The sequence below is a fragment of the Crocodylus porosus genome, unplaced genomic scaffold (genome assembly GCF_001723895.1).
Source record: "Crocodylus porosus isolate Cpor-Errol unplaced genomic scaffold, CroPor_comp1, whole genome shotgun sequence".
NCBI classification, from domain to species: domain Eukaryota; kingdom Metazoa; phylum Chordata; order Crocodylia; family Crocodylidae; genus Crocodylus; species Crocodylus porosus.
In genome coordinates, this window is record NW_017728951.1 from 42159519 (window position 1) to 42177028 (window position 17510).

General features: G+C 43.3%; 1 protein-coding gene across 4 annotated transcripts in view; it reads left to right on the top strand.

Moving 5' to 3' along the window:
- Nucleotides 1–17510, top strand: part of KAT6B (lysine acetyltransferase 6B) — a 216345-nt gene that overhangs the window by 105981 nt on the left and 92854 nt on the right. For all 4 annotated transcript variants that reach the window (XM_019555897.1, XM_019555898.1, XM_019555899.1 and 1 more), the window contains exon 4: nt 14349–14457. In XM_019555897.1, the coding sequence (XP_019411442.1) occupies nt 14349–14457 (109 nt within the window). The remainder of the gene's footprint in view (nt 1–14348; nt 14458–17510) is intronic.

A 17510-nucleotide genomic window follows, 5' to 3' on the forward strand; every position in this document is an offset into this window, starting at 1 on the left:
GTCTGGGTGGAGGCCTCAGACAAGCCCCGGGAAGGCCCGCCCCCCGGGCAGGGGCCCTGGCAGCACTCCATGTCGACACCATTCTAGGAGTTCCTAACTGAGTTCGGGTCCTCTGGCCCTCGCTAACAAGAGTCGGTCTCTCGGCCCCTCCTGCTCCCCCTCCGGCGCGAACGCCGGCGCGCTCTTACAGACTGCGCCTGTTTGCACGCTCTGTTCGCGCGGCTCGGGAGCACGGCTCCCTACCGGCTCAGCTAAGAGGGATCCAGGGGGCTTCCCCTCTGGATCCGGCTCAGCTGCGCCGGCCCCTCTGCCCCACTTACCTTAGGGGGATCAGCTGCTGCTGCCCCCACTGCTGCTCCGCTTCTCTCGCCTCTGCTCCGGGTCCGGTAAGGGGGCACACGTGTGTGCAAGACACCCGTGTGCCTGTGTCCTAACTCTCCCTGCTGCTCCTTGCTCCCGAGTGCCGGAAGCTACATCAAACCGCAGCTTTTAAAGGCTGTGGTTTGAATTTCCCGCCTATGCTCTAACCGCCAATCAGGCGCTCCGGTCTTGCCGGAAGTGCCTGCCGGCGATCCCGCCCCCCTGCTCTCCCTCGCTGGGGGGACCCGGTGCCTCTCGGAGGGATACCCCAGGGGGTGCTCCCTGGCTTGGGGGACAGTCCCCCCCCCCCAGCCCACCCTGTTTGCGCGCTCTGTTTGCGCGGCTCCATCCTGTTTACTGCACTTACTTGAATATAAGATTACTGTGAATACAAGACAACCCCTCAATAATGAGATTCTATAAAAGGGAAATGTATAAATCTGTTACAGTTTTCCAGGTATAGAATTGAATTATTGCAAGTTTGCCTTGTGTTTGTCCCCCTCCCACTGGTACAACAGGGAAAATAAATCCAGGGGGTCAGGTAGCCCCCTTATCCTTTGTCCTCCCCTAACTTCTTCCCCCTGCAACCCTTTCCTCCTGCTCCTTACTGTCAAATCATGCTGTCCCTGAGCACCTGGAAGTGAGGCACAAAGTGGAAAACACTGACCTTGAAATAAACATACCAGCAATAACTTTCATATAGGAAAATTATTATGTGTAAACTTAGCCCATTCAGAATTGATGCAGTTTACCTCTTGAAACTGCTGCAGATTTTATTACAGGTACTCCATAAACGCACTTTAAAGCAGTACTTTTGTACCTGCTTATGTAGATTATGGACCATGCATGATATTAGTCCAAAGCCAAAAGGCTTATGGTTTACCACCTAGTTCATTGGGCTGAGCCACAGTCAACAGCATTTCTAGACATGGTGACCCCACAGCCATGTTAACACCAGTGGCCAACCTAGAGGCTGGTGTGTGGCTGGTGTGTAGGGGAGGCAGAGCCCCATGAATACCCACCAAGGGTTGCAGCCAATCTGAGGAAGCCCACTAAAGGGGAGCCCACCACTGAAAATAATATCAAAATCGTGGCAGGCGAGTCTCTGGGCTTATCCTGGGATGACTGTGGGCTCATTCAGAGGTTGCTGGAACCCACACAGCGGCTGACCCTTAGCGCACGCACCAAGGTGGTATGCGAGTGCATCCTCGAGACTAGGTGGGCACAAAGTGTTTCCAAAAACGGGAATGAATCTTGTTAGATTGGCTAGTTTTGATTTTTGTGCATTTAGGTACTACTTGCGTCAGAATAAAAAGTGGTCTTGAGGGTAATGCATAGGACTGTGAGTTCAAACAATATGACACTTATTTCAGGCTCTGTCATGAACTCTTTTTGCAGTGGTCTTGAGCAAGTCACTTTGTGTGTCTGTCTGCTTCAGATCACCCGGGAATGATGACACACCTTCTTCATATGGATGTAGAAGGTTTGAACAGATTGTAAAGTATTTATATTAATTACTATAATTGTTTTTAAACATTATATATAATGCTTTACTACAGGGGTGGGCAATTATTTTGGGTGGAGGGCTGCTTAACAAGTTTTGGTGAGCCGTTGAGGGCCAAATAGGTAGCCCCTCCTCTTGACAGTTGCCCCTCCCCCTCGTTGCTGTTTTGGGACTGAAAGTCCCACCCCTAACCCCTGACCTTTGTTACCACATGAGTGCCTCTCTACCACCCTTGTGGGCAGAAGGGCTGGGTGGAGAACAATTTTTGGGGGGAGTCCACAGCTTGGATGAAAGTACTTGGTGGGCCAGATCCAGCCCGCAGGCCGTATTTTGCCTGCCACTGCTTTACTACATGTTTAATCCTTCTACATCAATATGAAGAAGTTGTGTAATTTCCAGATGATCTGAGGAAGATGTGCTAAATGACTCACTCACGATCATATAAAGTATGTTGTGATCTTTGGATGAAAGCTGCTTAAATGGTAGATGCTATTTCACTTTACCATTTAGGAGTTTTTCATTCAGGGCCCTAAATTAACTATATATGGTTTATATATAGGTATAGGTAGCTATATACACAGGAATATCTATCTATCTATCTATCTGTCTAATTTTATTTTATCTATAATTTTCTTCTACTTATTTGCTAATTTATACACCTTTTTTCTATAAAAGTATTTCCAGGATTCCTTTTTATAGTATCTGCTCCTGCTTATTACACACTTGAAGCCTAAATCCCAACTGTGTTGGTATAATCAACTGCTGACTCAATTATCATGTCAGACACATTCTACCAAATGCAAGTAGAGAACCTGTCCCCTCTTTTTGTCCTCCCCGCCATGCCCCTCCTGTCCATGCTTTCCCTCCCACCCTCAAAAAAAAATTGTTTGCAAAATGATGGGTTTGTCAGGTCTGGAAGTAAAAAGTCCATTTTTTACTCAGAATACAGGTCCAGTTAGGGAAGTGCAGTTTAAGGTGCTCTAATATCCTGCTAATGAGCCTTGACTGTGACTAAGACCAATTATGTCAATAGTTGAAAGATAAATAAGTCCCAGTGACCAACTCGGTCCTTGGCCTGTCTTCTGAGACTGCTGAAAAAGGGTGCACTGCCTCTGGTGTTGCTTTGGTATGTAGAACCCTCATTTGCTCAAATGTGCTTGTCAAAATTAAAAGCAGAATATGAGCTATTTAATAACATTTATGAGTAAAGGAAATGCTAGAAAAGCAGATGTTTCCTTCTAATTGGATAGTTTTCAGAAGCCTTTTTTTGTGGCTCTAAACAGATTTTAGTAGTCTGCAGAGGAATAAAGATTATGGCACCTTGGCAGTGGATCCAACAAGAAGGTTGTGGCAATTGCCATTGAACAGAGTTTTCACCCCAGCCTCAAACTTAGCGTAAAAATTCGTTTTAGCTTGAAATGACTTGCATGCTGTCTCTATCCACAATATATAAATATTTAATGTCTGTAATAGTATGTATGAAAATGCTTTACTCTTTTTAGCAGATATCAAGTTTTCAGCTGTTTCTGAGAAGACTCTTTTGAGAAAAGGATGAGAGGGAAATCGTGCTTTTTGAAAACATTTGTAACTATTTTAGATTTTTTTTTTAAGTATGGGGTAATAATTTCCATTCTTTTGATACCTGTACATAACAGGGAAAACTCTGTTAAAGAGAACAGCACCTTAAAGCACCATTCCTAATTCATCATGACTGTGATCCTTAACTGAAGTTTCTAAGTGCTACTGCTGTCCAAAGAATAATAGTTTCATTGAATTCAGTGGAACTCAAAGTACAAGGATTTGTGGAACTGGGAACTAGGGACCGTGGCATTATATGGTGTTAGAGGTTAATTGTTGAACAATTGAGAAATTTTCTGGAAGTCATAAATAATTCAGAGCATGCCAGAAGACAATATATGTTCTCTGTTGCTACTGATCTCAAAGGAATAAATGCTAAAGTTCTTTAAATGTCTTAACACAAATATGTCCTGGTGTAAACAAGTAGGGCTGTGCAAAATTTTGGCATCCATTTTGGTTCGGAGGCATTTTGGCTCGTTTTGGCACCCGAAACACTGAATCCAAAATGAAAAATGCAACACTCCAAAACAAATTAAATGAAACCATCCGAAACGTTTCAGAAATGTTTCAGAGCCAAGCTTGCAGGAAAGCAGAAACTAAGAAGAGGGAAGGGAAAGAGGGTAATGGACTGCTTTGATATTGACATCTTTAGCTGGGCAGTGTCTGCGATCTGTCCCTGAGGTCCCTTTCAATCCCAGTGGTCTGGGGGAGGAGCAGCAGCCTGCTGTCATCTCATATGCAGATCCAGGGACAGCCCTCCTGGGGGGCACGGGCCCCCAGATCCGCGTGCCAGCACCAGCACCCGAGTCTGCTCGGTGCAGCCCGTTCCGAGCACAGCCAGGGGAGCCACGGGAGAAACCCCCATGGCTGAATGTCTGGGTCCCATCCCCTGCCTGGCCCCAGCCTCCTGGTACTTTAAAAAAGAAAATTAAAAAAAAGCCCTGCACTCACCAGCTATAGGTGCTCAGGGGCTGTGGGTGCTCTGGCCCTCATGCAGCCCCTGCTCCCCAATCGACCCCAGCCCCAGCAGTTTGGAAATATTTAAAAAAAAAAAGCCCCACACTCACCAGCTTTGGCAGCAGTGATCAGGAACTCTGAGGGCTTGTGGCAGAACCCTCTGTGCATTCACAGGGCAGTGGGGGGGCAGCAGGGATCCCCCCCAGCCTGGAATCCATGCAGCAACTGCCCCATAGTACGGATGCAGTGTAGCTTGGCAGGATACCATGCACTGTCTGGAAGCTGGGTCCACTGAGCTCTGTTGACTGCTGGTACCAGGCTCTGGCTGACTCCTGGAGCCACCCCAGCTCCCAGACAGCATGTGGCGCCCTGCTGAGCCACACTGCACCCACTCCATGGGGCAGCTGCCATGTAGGTGACAAGCAGGGTGGGGTTGATCCCTGTTTCTCCTCCACTGCCCCATGCTGCGCAGGGGGGACCCTGCTACAAGCCCTCCAAGGCCTTGATCACCACTGCCAGAGCTGGTGATTGCAGAGCTTTTTTGTTTTGTTTTTTGGGTTTTTTTGTTTTGTTTTTGTTTTTTATGTGCCAGGAGTAGGCTGGGGCTGGCTGGGCCAGGGATGGGGCTGGGCAGGGCAGCCATGTGGGCTTCTCCCGCGGCTCCACCCTGCCCAGGAAGAGGCAGGCACAGCTGGAGGAACCATGGGAGAACCTGCAGCCTCCTGGCTGTGCCTGCCTCTCCCTGGCTGATCCGAATCTCCAAAACAGCATCAGACCTCCAAAACGGATTTGGCCAAATCAAAACAGAGCAGTGATCCGAACCACCAAAATGAATCACTTTGTTCCAAAATGGCCAAATCCGAAATTGAAACAAGGCATAGCTTTTTTGCACAGCTCTACTAACAAGCATTAGTCTGGCCCACTGGACAAAGTTCACTATTATTTGTGTTATGTACCTGTTGTTCATGAAAGATGTAAATACTGCTTACCTAAGTATGATAAGGAGCTTCATGATAGTGTGATTAAGGACTTCGCTAAAGGCAGAAGTTCCATTAGTTAAATGAACTTTATAGTGACACATTTCTAAATCGGTGTGAACTTTTGTGTGTAGGTCAAGCCATAAGTTGAATTGTAAACTAGAGTTGCAGTTAGAAAATACAAAGGATTGAGATGCTTATTTGATAGTTTCTTTAAATAATGCTAATTTCAACTAACTTTTTAAAAGTGAATTTAAATAACACGGAGGTATATGTCTATATTCTAGGACTAGCCTCTCCACTACTGCCCACCCAAAATCCCAGTAAAATAGTAGGTAAAAAAGAATCTTCAAGAGCTAGTTACCTTTCTTAAAGCAACTGAAATCATGAGTCTTCCAAATTCCCAAGTATGTCTATTAATTTTAATATCATTGCTTGTAAAAATGTTCATCCTCAGAAAATCAAAAGCATTTATATGTTTAGAATTTGGGGGTGAGAGAGACTTTTTAGCTCTGCTCCATTTTTTCATCACCTGAACCAGAACCCCTCTTACACCTGTTTCTTACCTCATCTGTTTATGCCTTCTCACAGAATTTGTTTTCTAATTTAAGACAAAAAACTATAAAAACTGCTGTGGTAAGCACCCTAGAAATGCCAACATCTCTCTTCTTCCCATCAACATTCAAGTCAGGAACCGTGTGCTCCTCTTAACCACCATGTTCACATATCCATGTGTTACTTCATATACAATCCAACACCCATACCCAGTTTCCACTATCCAGTCAAGGTGATACTCTGCCTCCTTTGTCCTGTGTGTAATGTAGTATCTTTTTAATATATCTACGCTATTTACCCTCCTACTAATTGTTTCCCCTTTCTGCTCTACATATCTGATTTGAGACCCTAGACTGCTTCTTTTGCTCAAATGCTCTGGGCTCAACCATTTTTAAAAAGGAAAGCAAGTTAAAATACTTACTTGCCCCTATTCTTTGGCTAGAGGGTAGAGCTAAGGTTTTACAGTACCTTATGAGGGGTGACCCTGATGAGTAGGACACCTGAGCACTGTTGTAACACGTAATTTTTTTTAAGTCAGTCTTTGGAAACAGACTTGTGTAGCTCTTTAATTTCAAATGGGTGTTTTTTTATAACACTGTGTTCTAATGGACGTACATTAATAAAGTTTTGTTTATAGCAGTAACTCTGTCTCTGCATTTCTGTATGGAAAAAACACACTAGAGAATTTTAATTTCTCATTGTAAATGTTGAAAGTAAAACACTGTTTGACATTTATAGTATATTTGTAGCATTAATCAAAAAGTGCCTCTTAGCAAATTGCAAAAGTTCATTTGAAAGCTTAAAATAACAAGCTGCTTAACATTGCATATAAATTGCTTCAAAACTTTATATACAATGTTTTTATTGACTTTATAGTTTAATCCTGGCTTTGGTATTTACTGTAAGATACACTAGTTGTCCCAGAGCTTGCTTTGGCCAGGAAACATGCTCCAGGAGGCTCTTTACTTTTTCATGGGCATAAATTGGAGCCATTGTTGACAATGAAATGACCATAGTGCTCTCCCTCTCTCATTCTGAGGGTTTGATTTGGCTGTAGTCATCTCTGGTGTACAACACCTAAATAACTATGTTTAATATTTAGTGAAATGGTAAGGTAAATGTGAGTTACAGACTTCCTGTCACAATACTTTGAAACTAATAGCAGAAAAGATGTTTAACTGAGTTTTGAAAAACATTCCATTTCTGCATGTATACAAAGAGTACATTTTAAATCTCCTCTGATGTATCTGGTGAAACTTCTGCAGATTTGCTTTCACTGCAGTTGTTTGAAGTACACAATCATTAAACCAAGGCAGGAATGTTTTAACCTTATAAACACTATTTGTGGTGGCTGCTACGTATGATTAGTTAAATCAGCATCTTTTGAAAGAGTAACAACCACTTAAATATGTGAAGTTCCTATATTTAAACCATTACACAAATTATGTTTTGCTAGTACTTGAAGTAAATGGGTGAAAAATTCCGGTGGACTAATTAGCTCTATTCAAGGAACAATAACACGTTGTTAGGCCAAGTAGCATTCAGCCTCCAGTTGTTTAAGTGATATGCTTTTAACATAGTTAGTGACAATTTAAAAAAAGAACTATCCATATTATATGTTTTAGAGTTTGTAGTAAAACTCAGGGTGGATTTGATTGAAATAAAATTAATATAAATCACTAGGCAGGAAGCCTCAATTTAATCATTGTTTTCTACAAAAAGTGCATTCTTTTTTATCTCGTTTATTTGTTTAACTTTTTGAAGCTTTGCACTTCACAAATCCAGTTTGAGAACTGAAACTAAATATCACAGAGATGCCTAATGGAATCTTCTAAACCAGGGGCAGGCAATTATTTCGGGCAGAGGGCTGCTTAACGAAGTTTGAGCTGTCAGGGGCTGCATGGGTAGCTCTGGCTCATGACAGTTGCTGTGCCCCCTGGTCACCATCTTGAGACTGGAAGTCCTCCCCCCCAACCCCTCACCATTGCCATTGGAAGTTCCCCCCGCCATAAAAACTCCTTTTGGGAGGGAAGGATTGCCATCTTAGAACAAGAAAAAAAAATCATTTTAATCATGCACTAAAAGTCAAAGACCTACTATAATGTATTTTAATTTTATTACAAAAAATATTTTCGTCGTGATTTGTGTTTGTATACTATATATAGAGGGGATTGCATAATAGGTCAACAACAAATTCGTAGTCTTTTATGTTGTGTTGAGGTGTATGGGGAATTGGGGTATGTGTGTTGGGACAGTGTGTGAGAGGGTGTGTGCATGTGTTGGGTGTGTGTATGGGGCATGGGGGAATTTGTGAGGGGGTGTGGGTGTGTCTGGGGGGGCATAGGGTATGTTGGTGGGTTGTGTGTGGGGGGGTGGAAATACAAGCATTGTCCCCTGGGTGCTGGAGACCCACAATACATCACTGCCCAGCCGGCTCCAGTACCTGGGGCTGCATTTGCTGCGATGTGCAGCTCTGGACAGAGCCAGGCACCAGCACTGAGCACCAGTGCCCCACCTGCTGCTGCTGCTGCTGCCACCACCCCCATTGCCTGCCAGGGCTGCTCACCGTCAGTGGTGTGGTGGGGGTTTGCATACCCCTCCACCTTCCCTCGCACCCACATTGTGCCTAGCCAAGCTCTGCAGTTCCTCCACCTTCTGGGCATAGGCTCCACACTGCTGCCAACCCCATGCTCCATGCTCCCTCCCACCTGCAGCCCTGCTCCTGCTCCCTGCTTCCCTACCTGTTGCCCAGAGGGAGCAGAATGCCAGGGAAGCCTGCAGCAGCCCCACCCGTTGCTAGCGGGGCCAGGTCCTCCTGCCCATGAGGGTGGAAGCGACGCATAACAGGGTATGTTGAGGGCAGATGTAGGTATCTCGCTCCCACCCTTGCAAGTGGAAGGGCTGGGTAAGGTACAATTTGTTGGGTGGTCCTGTGGGCCAGATGAAGGTACCTGGTGGGCCATATTTTGCCTGCCCTGTTCTAGACTGAGCACTGAGTCCCATTGGGTAGAGTGGTTTTCGTTAACTGTTGGTAATCTATAGAGGAGCCCCATAAGATTGGGCCCCTAATGTAGTCCATGGCCTGTTGTGACCTATTTATAAAACTTCTAAAAATGTTACATGAATATATTGTCTCAAATACTATATAATTAGAGGTTATACTCCTGCTTCCATGATGGTATATTTGAGCTTTTAACATATCTTAAATTAAAACTATATATGGTTTTTTTTAATCGTTTTAACAAAAAGTTTTTAAAAAGATTAAATAAAATCTGATTTAAATAAAAAGATCCAAATTTTTTTTAAATAATTGATTGTTTTCCACCCTGGCAAAACTACTATTTCATGACTTTTCTTTTGCAAATCATCCATATTACAATATTAGTTATGTCAAATGTTCAGTTTACACAACCAGATTTCTCTATATACACTGATGTTGTGAGTTCATGTTGAAAGCCATCATGCCCTTTTATCTTGCTTCCTGTAATGATTAACAAGTTTCTGGATTTTAGAATCTAAATTTACTGATATTTATGTAAGAAGATGTGAGAGAGTGGAATTACATTGCTCTCTCTAGTAATCACCTCTGCAGGGATGAGAATATTACTTTAGGAATTAAACTATTAGATATGACTAACAGAGATGATGGGTACAAGTAAGAAATGTGTGTAGCGCTTAAGGTGCCATTTTAGTTTCTCTTTGGATCATATTCTAATCCGGTATAATGAAGTCTTCAATCAACCTATCTCTGTTTAGACAATTGTGAACCAAATAAGCCTCCAGCCAGTATGCAGTTTCATCCTGAATCTTAGTGTTCTGATTTTTTTTTTAGTTGTTGGTAGCTCAGCAGATGCTATTTTTTGTATAATAATGTTCTGAGATAGTTATTAATATAAATGGCTGAAGATGCACATCAATGCTGTAAGACCCTAGAAAGCCTATCATGAAGTGATAGGATCTATAAACTTTCTATTTTTAGGTTGGTATGGGGACATCGGTCTTTCTAACCCTGAACTACCAACAACCTTTGTCCTTTATGTTACCTTTAGTTAAAAACAAAAGAGAGAGAGAGCGTGAGTGCATGAATGTTGGCTAATGGCCATGTATTTCCTTAAGCCAAAAAAAAAAAATCATCTGGGAAAGATAAATGAGATTGTAGCCCTGGAATGTTACATTACATGAATGATATGTGACACTTGACAAATTATTTTATCAAGCAAGTGTGGCAGAAATGACTAAAGCACAATTAAAGCAAATGACGGAGAGAATGCCATGAGTGCAAAGACTGAATTTTTACTGGATTCTGTCAGGGGAATATTGCTGTTTTTAAAATCAGTTGGGCTTTTAATTGCCTTTTACAAGATCAAGTGTTCCCAGGCTGCTGTAAGTAAGCAGTTGTAGGTAGTAATGATGGAGCCATGACTCTGTAACTGATTGCCACACATTCATTAAGATCAATGACAAAGTTGGTACCCAATCTGTAGGCGTTTTATGTAAATTCTTTAAAGGATTATTATTATGGAGATGTATTGGATTGTGTCTGTGCATATAACATTTCCAATCTGCCTGAAGTTCGAGGGCACTTTTGGGTAACAACAGTAAATTATTTATTCTGCATGCCCTCTCCCAATCCTCTACCCCTACACTTTTGCATTGTCACTTTTGGAGAGGGGGAGTTGTTATGTCTTTAAACTTTTACATGAAGAGTTCAGTAGGCACTCACATATATTTCCCACTAACAAGTTTGTTATTCAAGGTTGCATTCCAACAGTTTAGGTTTAGTTATTGACTGAAATTCATTTAACCATTGGTTACATGGAAACATGATTGACTTAGAAATGCCACAGTTCTATTTTTCCCCCCAATTTATTTCTCTCAAGGTGGCGATTTGGTTTTTCAGCTCTGCACATAATTCATAGCAATTCATATCATTAATAAAACTAGTAAGTGTGTGTTGTCTACAAGGTTCCCTCTAAGGCGTACACATGCGTGGCTGCGCACAAGTAAAAGTCTGCCTGAGCACCAACTTTTTAAGGCCACACACCTGCCGGGAGAGGAGCTGGACTGCGGCGTGGGACACTTACTGAAGGTAAGCTCCTACCCAAGGTGAGGCAGAGGCCGGGGCCTTGGTGCAGGCTCTGCCGGCTCCAGGGAACTGCTCCGCTCCCCCACATTGCCTCGGGGAGTGAGGAGGCACGTGACATCAGGGCTGGGAAGTGGAGCACTTCCCTGGCTCCAGTGGAGCCCGCGCCAGCCCACTGCCCCAGCCTCTATCCCTGCCTTGCCTCACCTCAAGGAGGAGTCACTGCCTGCCTCGAGTGAGGCTATGCTGTTTCCCGGGGAACTGCTCCGCGGGCACCGTCAGCTCTGGGGAACAGCTCCACTCCCCAGCCCTGACACCATGTGCCTCCTGAGGTGATATGGAGATGGCAGAGCCCACCCCCAGGCCCCTAGCCCCGAGTCCCCTGTGGAGCCCATCCCAGGCCCTAGCCATAGCCCCCCGGCTGCAGGCCCCGCTGCCTGCCCTGGGTGAGGAATGAGGAGCTAACCTTCAGTAGGCGTCCCACACCGCACTGAAAGGGGGAGGCGGGACTGAAGCGGCACGCTTACGGACTGCTACTCCTTAGAGGGAACATTGGTTGTCTGTAGTGTATTTGAAACACTAGATAACGTTTCCATTTTTCTTAATAAGTTTGTCAAAGTTAAGGCTAATCCTACTAGAATCATGGTGGATTTTCACTGCATGTGGTGAGGTGTATGTGACTGTCAAGATGCCCATAACTATATCTTGAAAGGACATACCATAAAATAACAAATTTGAAGGACTGAGCTGTGCCGAAGCAAATGTTTAAGTAATAATACACTTAAGGATAAGTCTACAGAAATGCAACTTCAGTATACTATGAAGATACCTTAGTTAGCTGTAAACTAGTTAGCTTGAATACCAATAATAGTATATCTGACAGCACAGAACACAGTCCATGCTAACCTAACCTTGAAACCTGCTTTAAAAATAGATTTTACAGCCTGTACTGTGTTCTGGGCTGGTGTAGCTAGATGTTATTGGTTTCACAGATTTCATAGACATTAGGGCTGGAAGGGACCTCGTAAGATCATTGCGTCCAGCCCCCTGCCCGAGGACCAGAAAGTCAGGTAGGTTTAAAGAATTCAAGCAAGATAAGTGTCCAAATGTTTGTTGAAAGTGTCCAGAGTAGGTGCTTGCATCACCTCTGGGGCTGAGTCTGTTCCAGGCCTTGGGGGTTTGGATAGTAAAGATGTTTTTCCTTATATCCCGCTTAAATGGTCTTGCAGGAGTTTGTGACTGTTGGACCTTGTCACCTCCTGGGGTGCTCTGGTAAACAGGTGTTCCCCCAGATCCTGATGCACACCCCTTATGTAATTATAGGCCAAGTCATCCTTGAGCCTCCATTTCTCCAGGAGTCCTGTAGCTCGCAGCCTTTCTTTGTAGGACCTGTTCTCTTTCCCTCAGATCATGCGCATGCCTCTCTGGACTCTTTCAAGCTTCTCCACGTCCTTCATAAATTGTGGAGCCCAGAATTGGATGTAGTACTCCAGCTGCAGCCCCACCAAGGCCAAGTACAGCGGGAGGATGACATCCCGGGTCTTAGTCGACCTGTGTCGGTAGATGCAAGCCAGAGTTTTGTTCGCTTTACTAGCTGTGGTATCATATTGGTGGCTCATATTCATCTTGTGGTCACTCATGACCCCCAAGTCTTTTTCAGTCATCTTGCTTGCGAGTGTAGCATTGCTGAGCCTATAAGTGTGATGCGGGTTTCTTTGCCAGAGGTGGAGTACCTTGCATTTCTCCATATTGAATACCATCAGGTATTTCCTCTGCCCACCTTGCAAGCTTATTGAGGTCGGCCTGGATCACCAGCCTGTCCTCAAGTGTGGACATTGTTCCCCAGAGTTTGGTGTCATCAGCAAATTTAGCCAGTCCACTTCTGATGCTAGTGTCCAGATCATTTATGAAGGACAAAGAGTACAGGTCTGAGAATGGAGCCTTGGGGGATGCCACTAGTCACTGAATGCCATGTTGATTTGGTTTTGTCAACTACAACTCTCTGGATCCAACCTTGGAGCCAGTTCCCCAGCCATCAGACTATGAAGTAGTTGAGGCTGCAGTTGCTCAATTGGTCCCTGATCTTAAACTGAATAATGTAGTGCAAGGCTCCTAACATATCTGTAAAGTTTCCAGTTTCTCTGTAATTTGACAAAAATGTGTTGTGCTACATGTGATGATGTACCCTAGCATCTGCACCCCTTTTTCCAAATCCTAGATCCACCACTGCATGAACACATAATACAAGAATCCTCTAGGAAAGGAATGCAATTAATTGCTTTAACACATCAAAAATGTAAACATAAATTATTTTATTTAAATCTCAGATATTGTCTTGTTTCATATGTGATTAGAAACAGCAAATATAATGACTCCTCAGGTGATTTTTCTAATCTGAATGAATGTGCATTGTGGAAGGGGCTGTATGTTAGAAAAAAAATATTTAAAAAAATTTTAGCATAATTTTTTAACACTGTTGGCCTGCTGATTCTTATAGAAAATGTTGATTAGTAGAAAATAGGAACTGATGGGCTGAATTTGGTCAGTGGTTCATCTAGATGGGAATCTTTTCTGACATTGGTTGTATCCAGTGATTCAGAAGATGGTGGAAAGCTTCTGTTTTGGAGTGTCATGGTATAACATCCTTAGAAAAAACATCCTTATATTTATGTTGTTTTAAAGCCTGAACCTTGAGGGTTTGTTCCTCTTCCAAAGTTTTTGGTACTAATTGTTGATGAAGTTCTGGTTATTTTTGCTTTTCTACATGAATGCCCAAGCTTGTATTTTTTTTAAATCTTGTCTACAAATATCTTTTAGCAAAGGGCTCCACAGTTTGAGTGCAGGGATAAAAGTTCATTTTATCCATTTTAAATTTGCTATCTTTAAGTTTCATTGTGTACCAGTGGTCTTGTTTATTAGACGATAGTATTAAGTTGGTGTTGACAAAGGTTACATCACAAGTTTGCACCTTTGTTGCTGACATGATGCAGTTCTGAGCAAACCACTTAACTTTTCTGCCACAGTTTTCCATCTTTAAAAAAGAATAACACACCAGGACATTGTGATTGGTGCTTAATTAATGTTTATGATGCATTTAAAGATGCTGCCGTGATGAATGACACTAATACTAAATAGTAGTCATGAGGAAGACTTCTACGATACTATGTCAGTTTGAAAAAAAAAACTTCATATACTGAAGCAATTGTCTCATAAATCAAAATACAAAAAAAAGAAAATAAGGGGAAATAATGTTTTTAATTTTTTAGGACAAGAATTGGAATATCGCTTCTGTATAAGAGAACTAACCACAGCTTGTTTTTATTTTTTGCTCTAGCCACGAGCTGATCCTATTCCAATATGTAGCTTCTGTTTGGGGACTAAAGAATCAAATCGTGAAAAAAAGCCAGAAGAACTGCTGTCTTGTGCAGACTGTGGTAGCAGTGGTAAGTTAATGCATATTGTACATCCATGTTTTTGTCTGTTTTTACTATTCAAGGTAAACCTACCCCCAAACAACTCTGCCCCTCCTCCAGGGCATTCAAAAGTAGATAGCTAAAAATCAGACTTGTACATTCATAGTATTTATTCAGACCTGAATTTCAGAAATACTGGGCAACCTGAGCCCCAGGTTTTTAAAAGTTTTGTTTGTTTGTTTGTTTGTTTGTTTTTTTTACAAAATTGCTGAAAAGCTTTATTTAGGAACTTTCCCTTAGCACTGAAGTTTGAAAATCTTGCCCATGGTCTTAAAGGCTGTTGATCTTACTCCTTTCATAAACACTGAATTGCACTATTCAGAAGAGGCTGGGCATAGGCACTAAGAAATTGGACATTATCCAAATCCTGCTACCTGTTTAACTATCCTGTTAAACTTTCAAACAGTTTTCTGTCATTACTGTAGATGATACCGTGAATGATCTTTTTAGTTAAACACTTGAAACTGTTTGTTTACTAGTAATTCACATGTAGTTTAATATTTATTTTAAAACTTTTGGAAGTTCTGTAAGTCTACAACTTGGAGGGAAGACTTTCAAAAGCAGCTTTTGAAAAGTTATGTCTTTTTACCTTACAAAATTATTTTCCTGCAGATATGGTACTATGAAACTGTAACTGCTGATTTGCTAATTCTTTTGCTCCCATCACCTATGCCAAAGCCTACCTTTACTTCTTCCCAGCTTCTTAAGTCTTGTGTGGCTCACTGCACTTCCCTCTGAGACTGGCTCCATCAGTCTTACTTCATTTTCAAAGTTTGCTATGAGCTTTCCGTAAGCATTCAACCCCTTAGCTTAATATCTTTTTCAAAATAATTTGATTTTCATGAACTCTGTTTTGCACATTTGAAATCCAAAGTGCAAAATAAAAGTTCTTTGTCTGACATGTTCCTAAACTGTTCTAGGACAGTACTTTTTATAGCAGTAACTTTTGAGACAGTCCAAAAAAGAAATATTGGGTAGATCATAATTTTTTTTTCAGTTCCATATGGAGTGCTGTTTTGTTGTCTGTCACTCAATATGGATATGAGTAGAACTACTGAGATTGGTTAACACCCTAAAATGTATATAAAATTTAAATTTGAAGTTGACAGCCTTTTAAAAGCCTAAATTTATTGTAACTATTAGAAAAATTTAAAGTAAAAATCTAGCTTATGTGCAGCTGAAGCTTCAATCAGATATACTCAAATACATGGATGGTACTTGGCTCTGTGGTTTGGCTTCAGTTGTTTTCAGCTCTGTCATAGGCTGCCTGTGAGAGCTTGGGTAAATCATTTAGGGCCAGGTTTACCTTACAAAGGTTGCTAGCAAGGCTGGGTTGTCCAAGAGTGTAAAAAACCCTTCACTGATATAGCAGTGTTGGCAAAACTCTCTGTGCAGACACAACTTACACCATAAAGATTCTTTTTTGGCTGGAGAATTCCACTTTTTTGGAGAAGTGGTTAACCGAAAGCAGAATTTTTTTCCAGTTACAAGCTGTGTTTCCCTTAAGGGAATTTTAATGAAAATGCCTTTTGCGGTATAGGCTTATCCTGACCCCTAATTTTTCTGTATCATATTTGATTATGTTTTTGATAATAGGACTTTCCTCCCTTTTAGTTGTGAGGGTATTATGTTCAAAGATGATGAATGGCTCCAGTACTGTAGTGATGGGATGCACAAGTGCCTAGATCAGGGGTGGGCAAAATACATCCTGTGGGTCGGATTCAGCTCATGGAGGGGCTTTGTCCGGCCTGCGGCAGACCCCTTGGTCCCATCTAGCCCCTGTGGCATCCTACTGCCTCCTGGGCACACAATAGGATTGGGATGTCTCCACAGCAGGACTGCCGTTCTAGGTGGTTTCTTCCAGTGGCCCCAGTCCCATGGTACTAGCAGGGACTCGTATGCACAGTCCCAAATCTGGACCACCCTGTGCCCACTCCAGACGTGGCCCAGCTCTGGACTTGCCGGAACCTGCACATGCAGCCCCAACCCGGCCTTCCCTGCACCTGCTCCAGACTTGCCCACCTATGTTGAGCAGCGGCAGCAGCTGTGACGGCTGAGCAAAAGCTGCTGTTCCACGTTGGAAAAAGTGGGCTCTCCCCTTCACCACTTCTGGGCCCTTCTTGCTGCAGCCATCTGGACCCTGTGTTTGGGCTGCTCTGCAGCTCCTCTGCACTGCCACTGGTGTGCCACTGGGCAGGCCGGAGGCAGCAACGATGGTGGTGAAGAGGAGCAGCAGGGCAGCCTAGGCCCAGGCTCCGGGCAGCTGCAGCTAGAAGGGCCTGGCAGTGGCAGTGCTTTTCTGTTGGGCTCAGCAGTAGCTTCTGGAGTAGGCGCAGAGTGGCCCAGGTGGTGGTCGCACAGATGGGTTCTGGCTAGTCTGGAGCAGGTCCTTTCCGCTTGGCTGGATCCGGATCAGGCATGGGGTGGTCCGGGGTTAGAGCTGTGCATGCAGGTCCCCACTAGTACCACGGGGTTGGGACCAATGACTGTGGCAGCCAGAAGGAGCCAGTACCACCACTTGGGCTGCCTAGAAAAGCAGGGCAGGCTGCAGTCAGGGCTGGGGCTGTGTGCTGTTGGTGTGGGTGGGGAGGAGCTGCAGGGCATGTGGGCTCCAGGCTGTTGTGGGTGGGGTGGGGGTTGCTGACCAGCCCTTGGCAGCTCTCCAGAACTGCATATGTGGCCCATGGGCCCAAATACTTGTCTGCCCCTGGTATAGATAGATGGAACAGAGCAAAGTAGAAAATAGGGACCTCTAAAATGACAAGATGAAATTTTCAGTTAATGAGAGGAATTTTTTTTTATTAACCACCTCTGAGTTTGTTACCTGGGACAGACTTCTATAAGCATGTTTCCTGATGAATATTAGCAGATTACTACAGAGTTGCTTTTCTTTGTGGTTTATTTTCTACTTTTCTAAAGTGTTTTTTTTTAAAAACACTTTGAGACACTCCAATTGCCTATACTTTCTACCAAACCTAAATACAGGCATACCTCGTTTTATTGCACTTCGCTTTATTGCACTT